Source organism: Talaromyces amestolkiae (assembly GCF_001896365.1).
Source record: "Talaromyces amestolkiae strain CIB chromosome Unknown scaffold2.1, whole genome shotgun sequence".
In the NCBI taxonomy this organism is placed as follows: Eukaryota; Fungi; Ascomycota; class Eurotiomycetes; order Eurotiales; family Trichocomaceae; genus Talaromyces; species Talaromyces amestolkiae.
In genome coordinates, this window is record NW_024468038.1 from 1898830 (window position 1) to 1916668 (window position 17839).

Below are 17839 nucleotides of genomic sequence, written 5' to 3' on the forward strand. Positions count from 1 at the left end.
TGATGTCGTAAATGCCATTTCTCATCTCATGGCTTTCCCTTTCCTGGTAGGTACTGTTTTGCCAAACTCTCGTAGCTTCATTTCGCGCCATCATCCCCATCATCCGCAAATCTATAGACATCGACATCCAACTCCAGCGGCCCCGACAACACAGCCGGATTCCGCGCTCTTAGGCTTCGTTCCTTTGCTCGTTCCTATCCCTATCAGCCAGCACCCTAAATCGTCTGCGGTAGAAAGAGTGGGTGAAGGGAATAAGCATACCTCTTCATAAACCTGACTAGCTGTCTTTTCGACACTATTGCTTTCGCCGGCTAGAAGTTCGAGGTATGTTTCGTGGTCGTATTGGATTGTCGAGGTTGAGGTTTTGCCGTGGGGTGGTTGTGTTGTCGCTGAGGCCGTTGGCGATGTTGGGGATGGTGATGCATTCTTGGAGGAGGGTTGGGCGAAGTTTGGGTGGACGATAGGTTTATCCATTACTCCTCCTGAGTTACCAGACAGACAGACTTGGGAAGAATCAAGATCAATTAATTTGGACAGAGAGTCCTGACTTAGTTCTCGGGAGTCCGCCTGACGGGGGCCGGATCTTATACCTAATAACCTATGTAGGTAATCAACAAGTATATGACTTCCTGATGTGCGCCCCCAGCCGTTCCCTCAAAATTAAAAATGAAGCAACAAAAGACAGATAATGCGAAACCGCTAGTTTTCTCCCAATATGATAATCCATTCCCTTCCTGGGCATACGGCTGACTGGGGCGAATATGCAACAAACCCGGAAATGTGGCTGTGTACAAGGTCCCTGCAGGCATGATGCATCGTAGAACACGAATGGAAGGTCTCACCGTTTATTTTGAAGTCTATATATAGAAGATATGGTGCTTCGTCAGTCGGGTACGTAATCATATAAATAACTAGGTGAGTCCTTTTCGGCAGTTATACCTACATGCATCGATGTACGTACGTACGTACATCGCCATGACGCCTGTTTTAGTGCATACATGTGAAATGACTGCAAGTCGACACACTTTGACGTTTTACATGCATGCATTGATATCATGAATATTAAATATGGGCATTCGAAAGTCTTGATAAGTAGATACAATACAAGTATGGAAATCAGAACCCCCCAAATTAGGGTTAGGTCCCAACCCTCATAGCCCTGATACAAATGTACAGATCAAGCAGCTTTATGCACTACTTGGGGAACCTGAATCTGATCACTCCTTGTGACGGCGCCAGTCTCAATCTGTATCGGCCCATCATTCGGCTTATAAGCCACTTTCCGTCCACAATTCCCGCATCTGTGCTCGATGTTCTGATACCATCCCAAACAGCTGGGGAGACAGACAGTGATTATGCCGCAGCATAGACAGCACAAAATCGCCGCGATCCTGTTCCACAGTCAGTGCCGTGCATAGAATAGAGCTGAGCCAGGAAATAATGTGGGGAAGTACGTGGTCTGGGAAGAATCAGTCTTTTGCACTGTCGTTAGAGATATGGCGTTGCAAAAGGGACAGTTTATGTGTGCGGGCGCTTCGCCGAGGCGTTCGAGGGGCGTGACTGCTATTCTGATGCGGGATGGATCGTAGCCGGGGTATGGATTATTGTTGGCAATGAAGGTTGTTGGTTTGTCACTGTCGTTGTATGGAGGAGGTACTGGTCTGGATCAACAGTTAGTATTTACGCTTCGTTGATTTCGGGGAATGAGAAAACTCACCCGTCCGAGTTGACGGGCAGGTCGGGCTCGATCGTGTGGGTATCCGGTACAGGATTGATATTCTCTGGTTGCTCGTATTTGACAGCATTGATAGATTGATCATTAGACGTGCTGCCGTGCATCTCTCTCACTGTCTCCGGAGCAGTTGAAGGCGCATTTTTTGACTCGTCCATTGTGACTGATGCGTTCTCTATTGTTTCCTTTTTTTACTTGCATAAGGTTTTTTTGTTCATGGGGTTGAACTTTGGAGAACTTCTGAAGACCTAGAGATTCTTATAATTACGCACGTATTCTAGTAGTGTGGTAGTACAAGGCTGTCTTCAGGGGCTAGATTCGAGACAAAAGTCAAGACTCAGCCACTCAGATCATTCCATTAGCCCCTTCCACTTTTAAGAATGCCGTTTTACCTATTCTATAGAACAAAGAATTTCAAATACAGGCCAATGATAGAGGTCGTACGAACACGCAATCCATCCTGGATGGCTATTCGCATTCTACTCCATAAAGATCGACGGGGCTGAAGCACTTCGGCGAGTATTTGAGATGACTTGATGATGATGCTCATTCATCTATAATATGCATGTTACGCATTGAATTAAGGGCTGTGTGATTATATCCTTGTAGTAATTGTTATTACAGGCTCATGAGGTGAAAGCCAATGGTCATTAGGGTTTGGGATGTACCCCACAGTCTTGACTGCTATAGCCTTAATTCATCGTGCCACTGTCAGACAACATCATATTTCAACCATATGCATGCATCCAGTCTCGTTTCCACTGGTCCACGGATTTATGCATGCCTCCATGACCTGTCATATTCGTTTCTGGGAGTTTACTATATAGGTGGTAATGACTCTTCCTAACGTTGGAAGTACTTCAGAAGTCAAACTTTTTTTCAATCTGCTTATTCGAATTACAAAGTAACAAAATGGATGAACTTGCTCCGCAGATCAAAGACTCGGCCACGGCACAGCCTGAGCAATCAGTAGCCATTTCGAGAAAAAGCTTGTATCTGAAGTAAGCCAAGGTTACGCGTTCTTTTTTTGTTTCCGAAGAGAAGTACTAAATTTCCAAGGGCCTTACAAAGTGAACGCATTCAGGTTCTTGTCGGCCCCCAACAACAAAGCTTTCAAGTTCCCAGAGACCTTTTGTTCAAATGCTCTCCAGTTTTCAACGCCATGTGCAATTCTTCCTTCAAGGAGTCTATCGATGGCTGTATCAAGCTTCCCGAAGTTGACGTGACAACATTTGAAGACTTTATGCTATGGCTTCATTGTTATACTCCTTCTCAGACAATACAGAAGGAATTTCCCGCTGTATTAGAACTTGCCATATTCGCTGATATGTATAAAATATTGCCTTTGCAAAACCAAACTTCGGATATCATTCTGCAATTGTTACTTGATGATCGGTCTGTCATTACCTCGGACATCATATCTCAAATCTATGAGTCTACACCAGACGGTTCGGTGCTCAGGAGACATTTTTGTTTGGCGTTTTGCACGCTTCACGATCCATCTTTCCGAAATCAAAACTCCAGTAAAGATGAGACGTCGTCAGATTGGAAAGCCGTTTTTGATGCATTTCCTAATTTTGGTCGTGATTTCTTCATCTACACTCGGAGTTCTCCGGAGACTGAATTCCAGAATAAAGATTTTTGCTCTTTTCATGACCATGGAAATATGATTGACTGGGTTCGTCAAGACAAGGGAAAACCTTGTCCATATCAAGTAGGAGATTGGTTCGAAAATGAAGTCATCACGGAGAAATTGAGAGAAGCGGAGAAATTGACGAAGGAGAGGGAGAAAGAAGCGCTGGCAAGGATTCGTAAGAAATTTGGTACCTTCCATTAGTGAGTGAAACAGAAAGAATAACCACCACCCTTTAACATTTTTGTTGACGTGGGAAAGTTTGTAAGAAGGGAAGAAATATTGCTTGATTGTGTTATCTAACTTATTTCTGTACTGGCTGTGGGCAACGCTCACTATTTATGCTTGTAGCCACATACCAATACTTCTAATCTAAAAATATCAATTTCTTGCAACTCCAACATAAAGCAATTTAGTCAAAGAGTTGTATCAAATATCAAACCTGCCTTTGTATATGAAGCAATCTGTACAAAGGCGGAAACGTATGGCAGAAATAACACAAAGATTATTTATGCCAACAATTTTGTTGAGATATTAGCCGTTCTTTGGCACAGGAAGTTGGTTTGATGTACTAGGCGGCTAGTCGGGCCTATTTCTCCCCCGCATAGCGGGTATCTCAACGACACGTACCAGTCAAACAGTCGGAACGATGAATAGAGAAAGCCGTAATGACCGTAAAACACCGAGGGTACTGAATGCCTTGCTTCCGTAATTCCTTGCTCTTTACTAAGAAGCTCATTCCGCGTCACGACAATTTTGGGCATTGGCATGTAAGTCATAACAAGATGGTTTCCGCTAACCATGATGTCTGCTCGTTTCTCGCAGGAACTACAATCGAATTGGACCAGACTGATACTCAGGACACCGATTCCCGGTAGGTCCTTAGGTACTTCATCCTTCTACGCCTCATTTATTTGAGAATTGCTTTTGTGCAATACTATCACTATCTATGTACCGACCCATGTAAGTTATTACACATCAATTGGACAATATTTTTGGTCCCTGGAGGACCTCCAGACACCAAAACACAAGCAATATACAACTTTCTTCTCATTCGAATGTGGAATAACAGTACTGCCTAGGTCAGTGAAGAAAATTCCCAGTTGTTTACAATAGTCCTTTGAACAMCCCTGACTAGCCACAACATGACCAGTCGGTTAGGGCTAATTACCTAATATAGTAATTTAAATAACATCTTCACCATTGCTTTCTCCATTTTTGCCGCCAAGTTGTGTTGCCCCTCTACCTTCCCAAAGCAGAAGCACGTCACGAAGAGACAAAGCTTTTATCTCCCTTAGCCTCTATTTATTCGCCTTCTCCCGTCTTCTCTTCCTCTTCCCTTACCCTTCCTTTCCGTCCCCATTCAACTTCTACATCACCATCCCCTTTTCTTCAACCCATCTCGACCACTTTAACTCATTCTCTCTCTCTCTCTCTCTCTCTCTCTCTCTGCTTCTATTCCATCTACGAGTTTCACCAACATGTTGGTTTTGATCTTGAAAACCAGAAAAAAGACCGCTGCACCAAAGACTAGTCCCTATTAGACGGATGCTATATTTCAATGGCCTGCGTGCCTGCCGATCCAGCATGAGAATGTAGGACAACAATGACCCTGTCATGACTGTCAAGAAGTTGCAATTCCTGCCTCTCTATCTGATCAACGTCGGTTTGTATGCCTATAAAGTCGATAGGTGCATTCGTATTGGGGAGATTGATGGCGTTTGTTTTCATAGCCCTGAATTTGAGGGAAAGATACTAAGAGATCCCATGAAGCTCAAGTATTCCATGCACTGTAGACTAGCAGAATTACTGAACGTGTGTTCTTGTCCATCTTCTGGCGGCCTATCTTCCCATAGTGGGCAACGCTGCACCCTGGCCGGTGAAAATGAAAGCTACCTTCTCAACTGGTGTAGAGCTTGACCTGAACCTGAAATTTTCGCCATTCATATCCTTGGCTACAGCCTGCTCGGTAGTAATGATGAAGCCCTTGGTACTTAAAACGCTGCGCTTATTGTTAAGTGTGTACCCCTTGTTTGGCGAAAGTACGAGTTGGGCCGATGGGTGTGAGGGACATTCATAACTGTAGATAGTGCTCCCCTACCCACTGCCATAACAATGGAATCACATTCTCGTACCGACAGCTCAATGGCCGAGTAGCTCATTTCTTCCAAATCGGGAAATGGTAATTAGGGTTTCCGCTTGAAGCCAATCAGGAGCAACCGCCTCCGGAGTATTTTGTCCGATGGCGACCAACAAGAGCGCATGTTACCATGCTATCTTGTATAGGTCGAAGAAGGAATATTGGTGCATGAGATAGCTGAAAAGCTGGATGGATTCGAGTTAGTGAGTAGATGTCGATCCTGTGAATGGCTACCCATGAATTCGATTTGATGTAGAAAGGCAGCCATTGACCTGGTCCCCTACTCAAATACCCCTACTCAAATACCCCTACTCAAATACTGTTAAGCCACCACTACCACCACATCTCAAAAACTCACATATACAGTATAAAGGTACCGGGAGACACTCATGTAAAGAAGAATCTATTGAGAAATGGCATCCAAAGTGTCCCATATCCCCATTGATCTTCGCTATACCGCCCTCATACTTGCAGACACTCGGAACGAACTTTCTAGCTCGCTTAGCGGCGCCCAAAGTGAACAGTCTCTGCAGGAAGTGCACTATATAATCCAACTGTTTCGAAACCATATTGCCAAACAGCGCACCATCTAACCTTCAGCTGATGGCCTAGATGCATACGAAGGCGTCCGCTAATCATACACCACGTCCTTCCGTACGGCTACAGCAACAACGCATTCATATCACCCTACAATAAACTCGCTCCATGTGCGAAATCCCTGCAAGAGCAAGGGTTCTTTCCTGTCCCTGGAGGAGCTACGAATCCTGCTACGCCGATTTTACCCGATTCCGGAGATATTGCTTCCCGAAGGTAGGAAGTTTGGAACCCCCTCTACTGCCAGCGCTACGAAAAAATCAAGTCGGTGAAGTCCACGTGGTAAGGCTTTTAGACCAGTACTTTTGGTTCAAGCGACTTACTGGGATGTCTGCATGCGCCGCGGAATTTTGACATGTTGCCTTGAGCGGATTGACGACTGTGGCTGCCATTTTGGGGTCCGTGAGATAAGGCGCCAATTTGGATTGTCAAATTGTGATTGCTAGAAGTGGGGTGATGGATGACGAGGATGAGGTTAATGAATTTGTTTTGGACAGGTTGTTACCAAAGTTTGTGGACATTGTTAAATAGACGACGTGAAGGGTTGGTTGTTTCACTAGCTCTATGGTTAGGAGTCTTATCAACAGGGTGCGTTGAGAATCCTGATTTATATAGATTCTACGGCGTTATGAGTCGAATGAGATTTAATCCGTTTATGATCATTAGTTGCTTAAATATGGTCCTGGCTTGTACTATATGATTGAGGATGCTGGTAAGGAGGCTGAGAGAAAGAGGGAGCAAGAATTTTCTTCAAACAATTATATCGATGAATCATAATGAAATATTATTGCACTTCTTTATCCATCCTACCTAAATAATTGATAGTCTGCTTTGTCACAGCTTAGACAATCATTAACTAATCAAAGAGGGCCCCACAGGCCACATATAAATGCTATGCTATACACCTGCAGGGGTGTCTTAGAGCATCCTATCAATCTCACGGCATCCATCACAGGCATCCTCACTAGCTTTATCATATATTCTAGTGCACATGCAGCCTTTCTGGTTGATGATCTGGCAGTGGCTTAGTAGCCTTGGCTGCATTGGATATGAGGCTATTCCGAAGTTGCATCCCACCGCACTCCATTTTTCACACATCACATCTAATTGATATGCAATGGACCTTCCATAATCGGAATATGGGGTAAGAATTTTAGAGTATCTAAGTTACGGTAATAGGAATAGTTTAAGCAGATAGATCATTTACGTACATATACGGACGCTAGGATCCATCTTCCCGCTTGACAGCGGGCCGAAATTAAATTGAAGCTCTTGGCCTGCATCTGTCAGAACTAACCAGAGACCCATCGAGTTTCTTCAAGCGGATTATTGTCTGCCATCCGAAACACCATGCCAGTGCATTTTCAACTGCTACCGGGGAATATAACTGTTCAGCAGTGTAGGAGCAGTTTACCTCTGCCACTAAGTTCAAGATCCCATGAGTTAGGAAACGATATTCGTTTCTCCCAGCCTGCTGCCATAAAAACTTCAACATCTGTTCATTGTATGTATGCAAGCAGATAAAATCCGAATAGCACAGTCACCGTAGCGTGTATCTCAACTACCCGTCTGGTGTCTCCACGGTTGTTTATTAGGCATTCCCACTTCCAACCCGTGTCTTATCCAAGAGGAAATGATAGGACGTACTTCATTAGAACTATGCAGGCCAAGAGATGGCTGTAGCGGTCTCGTTTGCAATTGTACGTACAGCTCCTTCAATTACTGTAGATGAATTGTCCACAAGGGTATCGACTAGCCTCGTCGATGGGTATAAAAGGGTGTTGGATTCCCAGGTTCTTGTCATTTTGATCATCAAGCATCAAAGCAGAAACTACTCAGACAGCATCAAACAACTTGTCTCGTCAATCGACAGAAATATTTTCACAATGTTCTTCTCCAAAGCCATCTTTGCCTCTCTTCTACTGGCCATGACTGCACCTGTGCAGGCATGGAACAGAATCGACAAGAATAACACGGTAAGCTCCTCGCGTTATAAAACAAAATGGGGAGAGTAAAGAGACTTGCTGATAAGCAACCAAAACGTAGGCCCTGCTTGTCATCGACCACCAAGTCGGTCTAGCCCAACTGGTCCGTGATTACAACACAAACGACTTCCGCAACAGCATGCTCGCGCATGCGGAGATAGGAAACCTCTTCAACCTACCCACTGTTCTCACTTCATCCTCAGATACTGGACCTAATGGTCTCTTGATGAAGGAAATCGTGGCAATGCACCCCAACGCCACCTTTGTCCATCGTCAGGGGGAGGTGAATGCCTGGGACAATGCTGATTTCCGCGCTGCTGTGAAGGCTACTGGAAAGAAGCAGCTGATCATTGGCGGAATCGTGACAGAAGTTTGTATGTTTGCATTATATGTTTCTCTTGGTGTATGATTGCATCCATGGATGTCCCTATTCTCATACCTTGACAGGCACCGAATTCCTAGCCCTTTCGCTCGTGGATGCCGGATACGAAGTCTATGCCAACACCGAAGCCAGCGGCACATTCGACGTTCGTCTTGCGAACGACGCCAACCGCCGCATGGAGAAAGCGGGCGTGACTCTGATGTCCATGTTTGGTATTGTCTGTGACCTCATGAGGGACTGGAGAAACACCCCCGGTTTTGACCAGGTGCTCCCTTTCCTTGACAAGTAAGTTCTCTCGATTCTACGCATTAACGGAGGCCTATACTAATCTTGAGTGTAGATACCAATTCGCTTATGGCTTKCTTGCTCGTCAATACGCTGGTGCTGTGCAAAACGGGACTTTGCTTGCCCCTGAAGCGGCCTTGATTAACAACTAATTCCATTCGCGGCAGTCCCTGAATCAAAGTGTTTGAATCAAACATCGCCCACCTGTGGGTAGATGGAATTTTAGATCTGTTTCGGTGTGATAGGAGGTGAACTTGTTCAGTGATGAATTAGAAGCTTAAGTCTCATATTATACATGTTTATACTTAATGTGCAATGGGATATAGAATAAAATAGAAAGTTGAATAGACAAATCCTCCTGCATCAGTCTTACGATGAAGCCCGGATATCAAACCCATACAAAAATATGTAAAGTTGGTCGGTAACTGCCTGGCCAGAGCAAGTGAAGGTAGTTGTAGAAGACGTCGCAGTAAAACCTCCTGAAACCGTCTGGAATGACCCAATAGTAGTCGTTGGGATGGGAAAGACCGTTGAGCCGGCAGTGCAGCGGAAAACGCTGCTCGAAGGGACGGCATACGGGAAATAATATTGAAATTCAACAGAATAGTATTGCCCCACGTAAGTGTTGATCGTCTGCGTAAGCTCGAAAGTGCCAACGCTGGTCCCGGTAAAATCAGAGAACATGATACAGTTACTGTCCGAGTAAATGAGGGTGTTGCAGGTGCTGTCCAGAGTTTCGTAGAAGTTATTGAGGGTCCTTGTCCAAGGGGATATTGCTCCACCTGTGAAACCGGGATTTACGAGGACGTTAGTTGGGGCCGGAGTAGTGGTGGTGGTGGTCGTAGCAGGCACGGTGACGGTTACATACTCGTCCACGAATGTTGCTGTGGCTGTGACGGTCTGGAAAGCCGTGACATCCTCAGTTTGATCAACCGTTGTGTAGACGGTCGTTGATTCCGTCAAAGTGGCAGTAGTAGTCACAGTCGACAGTTGGGTAACGACAGCGGTGAGGTCCACGGTGGACGTGCTGACGATGGTGTCGGTCTCACTGATGGTGCGGATGACAGCCACGCTCGAGGGCACAGTCGAGGGAATGACAATGGTCTGTGTTTGAGTGGTCGGTGGCAGTGTGGCGGTTACTGTGACAGTGTCGAACTCGACGCACCAGCACGCGTCAACCAGCTCATCATTGGAATAAGACTGTAGCACCGCTGGTAGGCCAACACTTCTGCGCTTGTCGGTGGGAGCGGCCTGGCCTGCAGAAGTGACAGTGACAGTTGTCGTGACGGTTTCAAAGATGATATCCTCAGTGGTCAGGGTAAAAGTTTGCGTGACTGTTGCTTGATGGGTCTGAGTGAGGGTGTTGGTCTCAGTGATGGGCACGGTTTCAGTGTCAACGGCCGTGGCCGTCACCCGCACTGACTGGATTGCAGTGGAGGAAAAGCGATTAGTGACAACGGCCTGAGAGGACTGGGTGACGACGGCAACCACAGAGGATGTCCGGCTAACAGGACTGCCTACGGTGCGGTAGCTGGTAGTCGTGACTGTGGCGGCAGGCAGGGAGTCGGTGATTGTGACAGTGGTAGGGCCGAGAGCTTCCGGATCGATCTGCTGGCAGACTTCCTTCACGTTCAAGAGTCCCAATAACACATCTACAAGCGGCTCCAGCGGCGGACAGACTTCCCACTCCGACAGGCACGCGTCGTCGGACCCATCGACGTGGGCGGCTGCGAGAGCCCCCAGACCTAAAAAGAGAGAAATACCGGAGAGACGCATGGTGAACGAGTGAACCAGCTTATCTGCATCAAGCGAATGAAAGAAATATCATGGGCATCCAGAAAAGGAACCACGGGGTTAGTATTTAAGAGCCAGGCCCGTTCATGGCCACTAGCAAGTTGGTGCCTTAGTAGATGGGTCCATCGCTTAAAATATCCTGTCTATCAGGAACGCTGGCGCGGCACCGTATGGTGATTGGCAGGCACTAGCTGCTCAAATTTCGACTTGTAGCTATCCATCCTATCTCATGGCCAGTTCTGGTATTTTATCGTAGGGCTAAGCTAGTGTGGCAGTTTTTTGTGTGGACGGATATTGCTACCAATGTCCAATGCTGTCGACCGTCGGAATGGATAATCCAAGCGAGCAAAAACCAACCACGACCCTTGTGGATTTTGTTGTTGGTAAGAAAGCAATTCACAAACAGAGTTATGAAAAGCGATGCCAGAGGAATCGCTACCATCAGATATAATGTCTTAAGATACAGGGGAGGGGAATAATGGGACGAAAGATCAAACTCTCCGGAAGGCGTCATTGTACTGTATATTCAATGCCTTGTAGCTCAACTCGTCATTACTTTTAGTGCAGTAGAAACTGGGTGATCATAACCCAAGGGATCATTCAATGAAAAACATTTCAGCAAAATATCTAGACAAGTTTACGAATCTTTCAGAGAAGTATGAAGTCGGGCGCGTATAGTACTAATCCATATCGGGACTAGTCTCGGGGGAGGCCGTAAATATCCGTCGTCATTCGACCAAGCTCAGACAATCTGTAAGTCACCATACAACAGCTCAATGCTATAGCAGACACAATGCGACTACTGAGCCAGTCGCTTTTACGCAGCTACGTCTGCCCATCATGCCGGTCTAGTTTGACAAAAGGCMCCCGCCGAGCCTTCTCGAACACCCCAAATGTCCGGACAACTCCCGACATCTACGATGTCGTCTGTGTTGGCGGGGGTCCTGCAGGTCTCGCTCTGGTCGCTGCTCTTCGTATGACATTTATTTACCCAATTCTTTCACATTTGATCACTAACAGTAATCAGGGGCATCTCCAGTTACTTCCAACCTCAGAATCGCATTAATCGAGAGCCAAGACCTCAACAAATCGCGTACCTGGAACCCGCCGGCGAGCGAATTCTCCAATCGCTGCAGCAGTCTCACACTTACATCGGTCTCATTTCTACAAAAGATTGGCGCCTGGAACCATGTCGACAATTCACGCGTTCAGCCATACCATGAAATGCAGGTATGGGACGGACAGACCGGGTCGAAGATATCCTTCGACTGGTCGGTGGACACATCGCCATTCGAGGATATACGGCCGGTGGCTACGATGACGGAGAATGCCAATCTTGTCCGAGGCCTGTTGCGTCGAATTCAGGAGTTAGAGGAGACTAATGGTAGTGGTAACGGCTCGCTTTCAATATTCTCCAACACAATGGTATCATCCATTGAAAATGGGTCTCAAAGTGCAGACGGTCCCAATCTATCAGCTTGGCCTGTCGTGTCCCTGAAAGCATCTCCAACATCAACTTCGTCAGTCTCCGGACCTATCGCTGCACGACTTCTCATCGGCGCAGATGGAATCAACAGTCCCGTCCGCTCTTTTGCCGACATCACGACAAGCGGATGGGATTACGACCGCCACGGCGTTGTCGCAACCCTCTCTCTCTCGGACGAATTCTCCTCTCTCCTAAACACTCGCACAGCATACCAACGATTCCTCCCCTCACTAGGCAGCCCAATCGCTCTCCTCCCCCTTCCCAACAACAAAGCCACCTTAGTCTGGTCCACCAAACCCGAAAACGCAGCATATCTCAAATCCCTTCCCGAGGAAGCGTTCCTGGCCATGATCAACGCCGCATTCCGTCTCTCAATGACCGACCTTACATACATGCTCTCTCTCGACCCCTCTGCCACCGTCGGCAGTCAAAGTCAACATGAAGAAGAACTCACCTGGCGACTCCAACACACCCCTCAACCTCCCTACATCCCACCATTCGTCACATCTATCCAACCCAACACCACAGCCTCCTTCCCCCTCCGCTTCCGCCACGCCTCATCCTACATCTCCCCTCGCATCGCCCTTGTCGGCGACGCAGCACACGTAATCCACCCCTTAGCCGGTCAAGGCCTCAATCTCGGAATCGGCGACGTCGCCTCCCTCAGCTCCACAATCGAGTACGCCGTCAACCACGGCATGGATATAGGCGACCATTTGGCGCTGGAGCCGTACATGACAGCACGGTATGCCGCAAACACGAAGATAGGCGCTATGTGCGATATATTACACAAATTGTACAACGTGCCTGGTAACGGGCCTATACCGTTTGTGCGCAGTCTGGGATTAGGGGTTGTTGATCGCGTGCCGTGGCTGAAGGGATTTGTTATGAAGCAGGCTGATTAATCTCTACTCTTCAGTATGGTTGTATATTATATATGGTTGTTTATGTATGATAGCTTTGAACAAGTGGAATATGCATTTGTGTCATGAGAATCGACTAAATCTATTTTTATCCATCCATCCTTCTCCCTATTTTAGGACGTCCATCTATTCAACAGACCCGACCAATAAACCCATCATAATGCATCACTATCAATGTAATAATGGTATATGCGCAGAAATGCAACGACAATTAAACGAAACGAAGATCTTCACGAATCAAACACCCGCATCTTCCGTCTTTTGTTGAGCGGCAGCGGCGTCACCCCCCACAGACAGATTCGCTGCTGCTGCAGTCGTAGACTCCACGGCGTCGGAGGTGGTGGTGGTCTCGACGCCTTTGTTCTTCATATCTATTCGTAGTTTGATTTCGTCCACTAGGTTCGTGATATCGACTGATACGCCTTCTTTCTCCGGGTGGCCTTCGGGAAGACCCATTTCTTTGATCTTTACTTGGCCGGCGGCGAGCTCGTCTTCGCCGAGGATCACGCCAAAGGGAATACCTGACGTCTCGGCAGCTTTGAATTGTTGTGGGAGCTTGGGTTTGAGTTTATATGAGAATTCGGCCTAGCATCTTGAGTTAGAAGAAGTCTCTTGAGTAAAGTTGCAACATAGACAAGGAATACCTTCACGCCTGCAGCCCATAAGGTCTTGCAGATATCCATACGCTCCTTGAGCATACCGGTGAACCCCTTTCCTCCAAAAGCCATGACGTACACGTCAACTTCAGAGCTACGGACCACGCTGGCCTTTTCTCTCTCCATGCGAGCTTTGGTGATGGAGAATATACGATCGACACCGAATGAAATGCCAACACAAGGAATCTGCGCCTTGGGGGAGAACATGCCCACAAGGTTATCATATCGACCACCAGCTGCGATACTACCCACACCAATAGTTGGATCGTTTGATCGGTCATCGTCATCGCCCGTCGTAGCTTTCGACTTTTTCGATGATCGCTGTACGGCCTTTGCTTCTTGTGCCGATGTCGATGTCGTCGGTGCCGAGCCTTCTGTGACAACCTCATAAATGACTCCAGTGTAGTAATCCAAACCACGTGCCAGACTGAGATCAAAAGAGATCGTGTCCAACACGCCGAAAGCTTCGAGATAGTCCATCAAAAGTCCCATTTCCTCAACACCTTGCTTGGCTGCCGCGTTGGCCATCAGTTCCTCATCTTTTAACAACTCTTCGAACAAATCCTTGCGACCCTTTTTGCTGACGTATTTCTCGATTTTATCCGCAACAGCCGCATCGAGACCCTTCTCTTCGACCATCTCCTTCCGCACATCTGCCCAGGGCGCTTTATCAAGCTTATCAACGGCACTAGAAATCGGTCGAATCTTATCCGAAGGCACGCCGCATACCTCGAACATACCATCCAGAACCTTTCGGTGATTGATTTTGATTGTGAATTTTCCCTGCCAGCCCAAATCCTCAAACACTTCATTGATAACCTTCAAGACCTCCGCGTCAGGCACCATGGGATCAAAGTTGGCACCCGCGATATCGAAATCGCACTGATAAAACTCGCGCATACGACCCTTTGCCACGGCCGGTTGGTCACGTCGGTAGACCTTGGCGATGTGATAACGCTTAATGCTGCGGATTTCGGGGTTCATAGCGAGCCATCGCGCGAAGGGGACGGTCAAATCGTATCGTAGCGAGCAGATCTCACCACCTTGATCTTGCAAATCGTAGATGAGTTTGGAGTCTTCGCCGTATTTGCCAGCCAAAATTTCTCGCAGCTCGAAAACCGGGGTATCGAGGGCGGTTCCGCCGTGACGTCGAAAGACATTGGTGATGGAAGAAAAGATACGATCGCGAATGAGGGTGTCGGCACCGGACCAATCCCTCGTTCCCTTGGGGGTCTTGAGGTTGAAAGTAACCTTGCTATCCTTATCTTTACCCATGTCGTCTGAGAGGGATCTGAGCGTTTTCGTGTAGGAGAGGAAACGACGGCGGTCGACCGTATGAGAGGTGGTGGTGTTGTTGATAGTGGTGTTTTTGCAGGGACCAAAATTTGTAGCAGCGAACCCCACCACCGCCTTCCCCCGCCGAAAACGGGCAGCAAGTCTGGCTGGGCTGGCTCTGCGCGCAAAGCAGGAAAGGCCGGGAGTGGCCTGCATATATCCTAATATCAATATATCGAGGAAATACAAAAATATAATCAAAGAATATAAGCAGTAAAACACAAATTCACTATTTAGTCAATTGAATACTAAATAATGATGCCCTTGGAATTGTTGATGCACTGTACAATGACTGTCGTCATTCACCAGCCAACCCCTGGACTCCGAGACTTTTCTTCGACAACACTTGGACCAGCCATCCGCATTAGGATGTAGATTAGGGCTTAGGGCTAGAATGTCTAACAACGCGGTCATCCTAACCCCACGAATCGACCTCCAACTACAATAACGTGTGCTCTTTGATAGAGAAAATCCTTAATCGACAGAGATAAGGAGTTCCGTATGATCACATGGAGCAATCTGAATGCCTGCCTAGCAAAGTCCAGTGGTCACTCACTCTTTGATAAAAACCCTGCATATAACAACCACTTGCATTTCTCCGAAGTGCATTAGAACCACATACTCAAGCTAGTGGGTTGAGACTTGCACCGAATTAACTACTTGATAGGGTACAGATTCGCTTAGGTGGCAAGCCATGACTCAGTTCCGCCCTCGACAAGGCGTCTGGGACTGAAAGAGACCCCAAGTCCCAACAGATCGACAGTGTCAAAAGCTGGGGTAAAATGAATTCATCCAGACGGGCTGCGTACTGGATAAATGAATGGCTCCGTACCGATATACGTAGACTGTATTGGAATTGGCTGGTTACCGTACGCACTACTATGTACACAGTATTGCATTGGCAGACCCATGAATACTGGTCAAACTTACCACGCCGACTGGACTCCGGTTCCGCCAATGACCACTCCGCATGAATTACTCCATCCAACTTACCAACCTTCCAAGAGTCTACCAAGCCAGTGGCTAAGGTACAACAACACAAGGCTGTATCCTAGCGTTTACGTACTGGCTAAGTGCGTACGTGTCTATGCAATAATCGCTGATATGTGCTAGGGTAGCATCAAGGTCTTTCGAGAAGTGAGGGGGTTGCTTTGGCCTTTGGTCATCGATCGGTCCACTCACAATCCCAGTTGACATGAACTCTAAGTCGTCTCTCTCCATGCGTAAAGATGTGATCTGACTCCCTCATCGGAGTACTTGCCGACTCGCAAGCCATCCATCAACTCTATCTGCTTCCTTGTACGGACAGAGGCATTTGTACGCGAGCGGGGCAGGCGGCGCAGGACATGGTAACTATACTGTACGTATCGGCGTAACAAAGTTTTCCGTCATGTTCTACGCATCTCGTTTAGCGGGCGTCAGACAGGCGCTAAACATGCAGGATGTAGCTGCAGCGAACCAACGCGCCGTCTTCGGTGGGCCACTCGCACATGTGTCTCGCGTGGCATTATCGGATCAGGCAAAGCGCCAGTCCCCCCGTGTCCCCCACTTGCTTAACGGCGAGCGAACGCTCGGAACTTTTGGTGTGTATTGATCTGTATCGGTACGTATTCGTACGTAAATCTGTAACAGACAGCTTGATGCCTGTACGTAGACTTTAATAAAGATTACTACATTAGGGCTTGATGATGATGCCCTTGTGATTGACTGTCAGCCATGGTTGGCACTTGTATGTACAATACGGGCATCATGCAGTAGGTATACTGCCAAGGCTTGATTGCAGTTCAACCAGCCAGGCGGCGCGAGTCCCGTTTGACTTCGCATTCTCCCAAATTGGAAATATCGCTCGGTCGCTTGTTTACCCTGGTCAGATGAGCTTTCGCGTTTAGTCGTGCATTGGCAGCTTAATCTATATTACTTTATCCAGCATAAACATCAACATCCAAGCCTCAATGCCAGTGAATCCTGATGGAATGTGACACAGGGATTGGTGCAATCGGATACTCGGTATTACGCTACTTTCCAGGAAAGATCGGCAGGTTCTGTCGTCACTTTTCCCACACAAACTGCTCGAGATCTGACATGAGAAAGTAAGGATTGCTGTTATCTACATAGTATGTACTTACTATTCAACTGTGGAACATACTCCGAATTTGCCGCGTAACGCAGTACCAGTGGGGAGTACCAGATACCGGCTTTCTGTCGGCATCAATTCCGCCCTGCACAGAGTCTAAATGATAAGGGATATTATATACTTTTTTGGATATTTCATCTCTTCAAATCCCTCTGAACATCGATATAGATAATAAATACATGATTTACCCGGGGTCAGGAGACTCTGAATCAGAGCACTTACTATCGGCGTATTGAGAGTCGTAAGTAAATAATACGTACAGTATTAATAACGAACCCAAGTATCCGCCACCCACTGTTCTCCAGCCAGTCAGAGCGCAGCGTCAATATCCAACAGCCAAACAGCTGCGCCGTCTGAATTGTCTCTGCGAACAAACTTGAGACTAACATGACAGTAAGACTGAGTGGGTTAAGTTATTTTACAGTAGCCAAATGCTAAGACTGCTACTTTAGTACCTAACAACGCGACACGCTAGGACGGGCTGTACTTAGTGGTTATGTCCGAGCTTAGAAATAGCCTTCCCCATTGCTTTTGTTGCCCGCAGCCCCAGACAAAGTCTCTTAGTGAACCAGTACCTGCGCCATCTGGCCTTCCTCCACCTACCCATACTTTGCCTGCCCTCTTCCGACTGTTCCTATTTCTTGAGCAATCTTTACATTTTTCCTCTTTATTTCATTTCCTGATCATTTTCAACAACTCATCTTTCGATCACCAGCCTGGTTCTTGAATTGCTGCGGATCAGCCTAGGAAGGTACAAGGC

At 47.1% G+C, this 17839-nt stretch overlaps 5 protein-coding genes across 5 annotated transcripts; 2 read left to right on the forward strand and 3 right to left on the reverse strand.

Moving 5' to 3' along the window:
* Positions 1 to 77: 77 nt before the first annotated feature.
* BHQ10_001903 (uncharacterized protein) lies at positions 78 to 1890 on the reverse strand (the record flags this gene model as incomplete). The annotated part of the gene is made up of 2 exons (XM_040872574.1): positions 78 to 194; positions 1888 to 1890. 2 exons carry the CDS (start codon positions 1888 to 1890, stop codon positions 78 to 80), a joined length of 120 nt encoding a protein of 39 aa, XP_040730408.1.
* Positions 1891 to 7985: 6095 nt separating this feature from the next.
* BHQ10_001904 (uncharacterized protein) lies at positions 7986 to 8903 on the forward strand (the record flags this gene model as incomplete). The annotated part of the gene is made up of 4 exons (XM_040873991.1): positions 7986 to 8075; positions 8146 to 8458; positions 8532 to 8751; positions 8807 to 8903. The coding sequence occupies 4 exons, from the start codon at positions 7986 to 7988 to the stop codon at positions 8901 to 8903; spliced, it is 720 nt and encodes a 239-aa protein (XP_040730409.1).
* A 217-nt stretch (positions 8904 to 9120) lies between these two features.
* On the reverse strand, positions 9121 to 10527 carry BHQ10_001905 (uncharacterized protein; the record flags this gene model as incomplete). Its single annotated transcript, XM_040873992.1, has 1 exon — positions 9121 to 10527. One exon carries the CDS (start codon positions 10525 to 10527, stop codon positions 9121 to 9123), a length of 1407 nt encoding a protein of 468 aa, XP_040730410.1.
* Positions 10528 to 11338: 811 nt separating this feature from the next.
* Positions 11339 to 12936, forward strand: BHQ10_001906 (uncharacterized protein; the record flags this gene model as incomplete). The annotated part of the gene is made up of 2 exons (XM_040873993.1): positions 11339 to 11519; positions 11573 to 12936. The coding sequence occupies 2 exons, from the start codon at positions 11339 to 11341 to the stop codon at positions 12934 to 12936; spliced, it is 1545 nt and encodes a 514-aa protein (XP_040730411.1).
* A 255-nt stretch (positions 12937 to 13191) lies between these two features.
* Positions 13192 to 15101, reverse strand: BHQ10_001907 (uncharacterized protein; the record flags this gene model as incomplete). Its single annotated transcript, XM_040873994.1, has 2 exons — positions 13192 to 13539; positions 13599 to 15101. The coding sequence occupies 2 exons, from the start codon at positions 15099 to 15101 to the stop codon at positions 13192 to 13194; spliced, it is 1851 nt and encodes a 616-aa protein (XP_040730412.1).
* Between the last annotated feature and the right edge of the window lie 2738 nt (positions 15102 to 17839).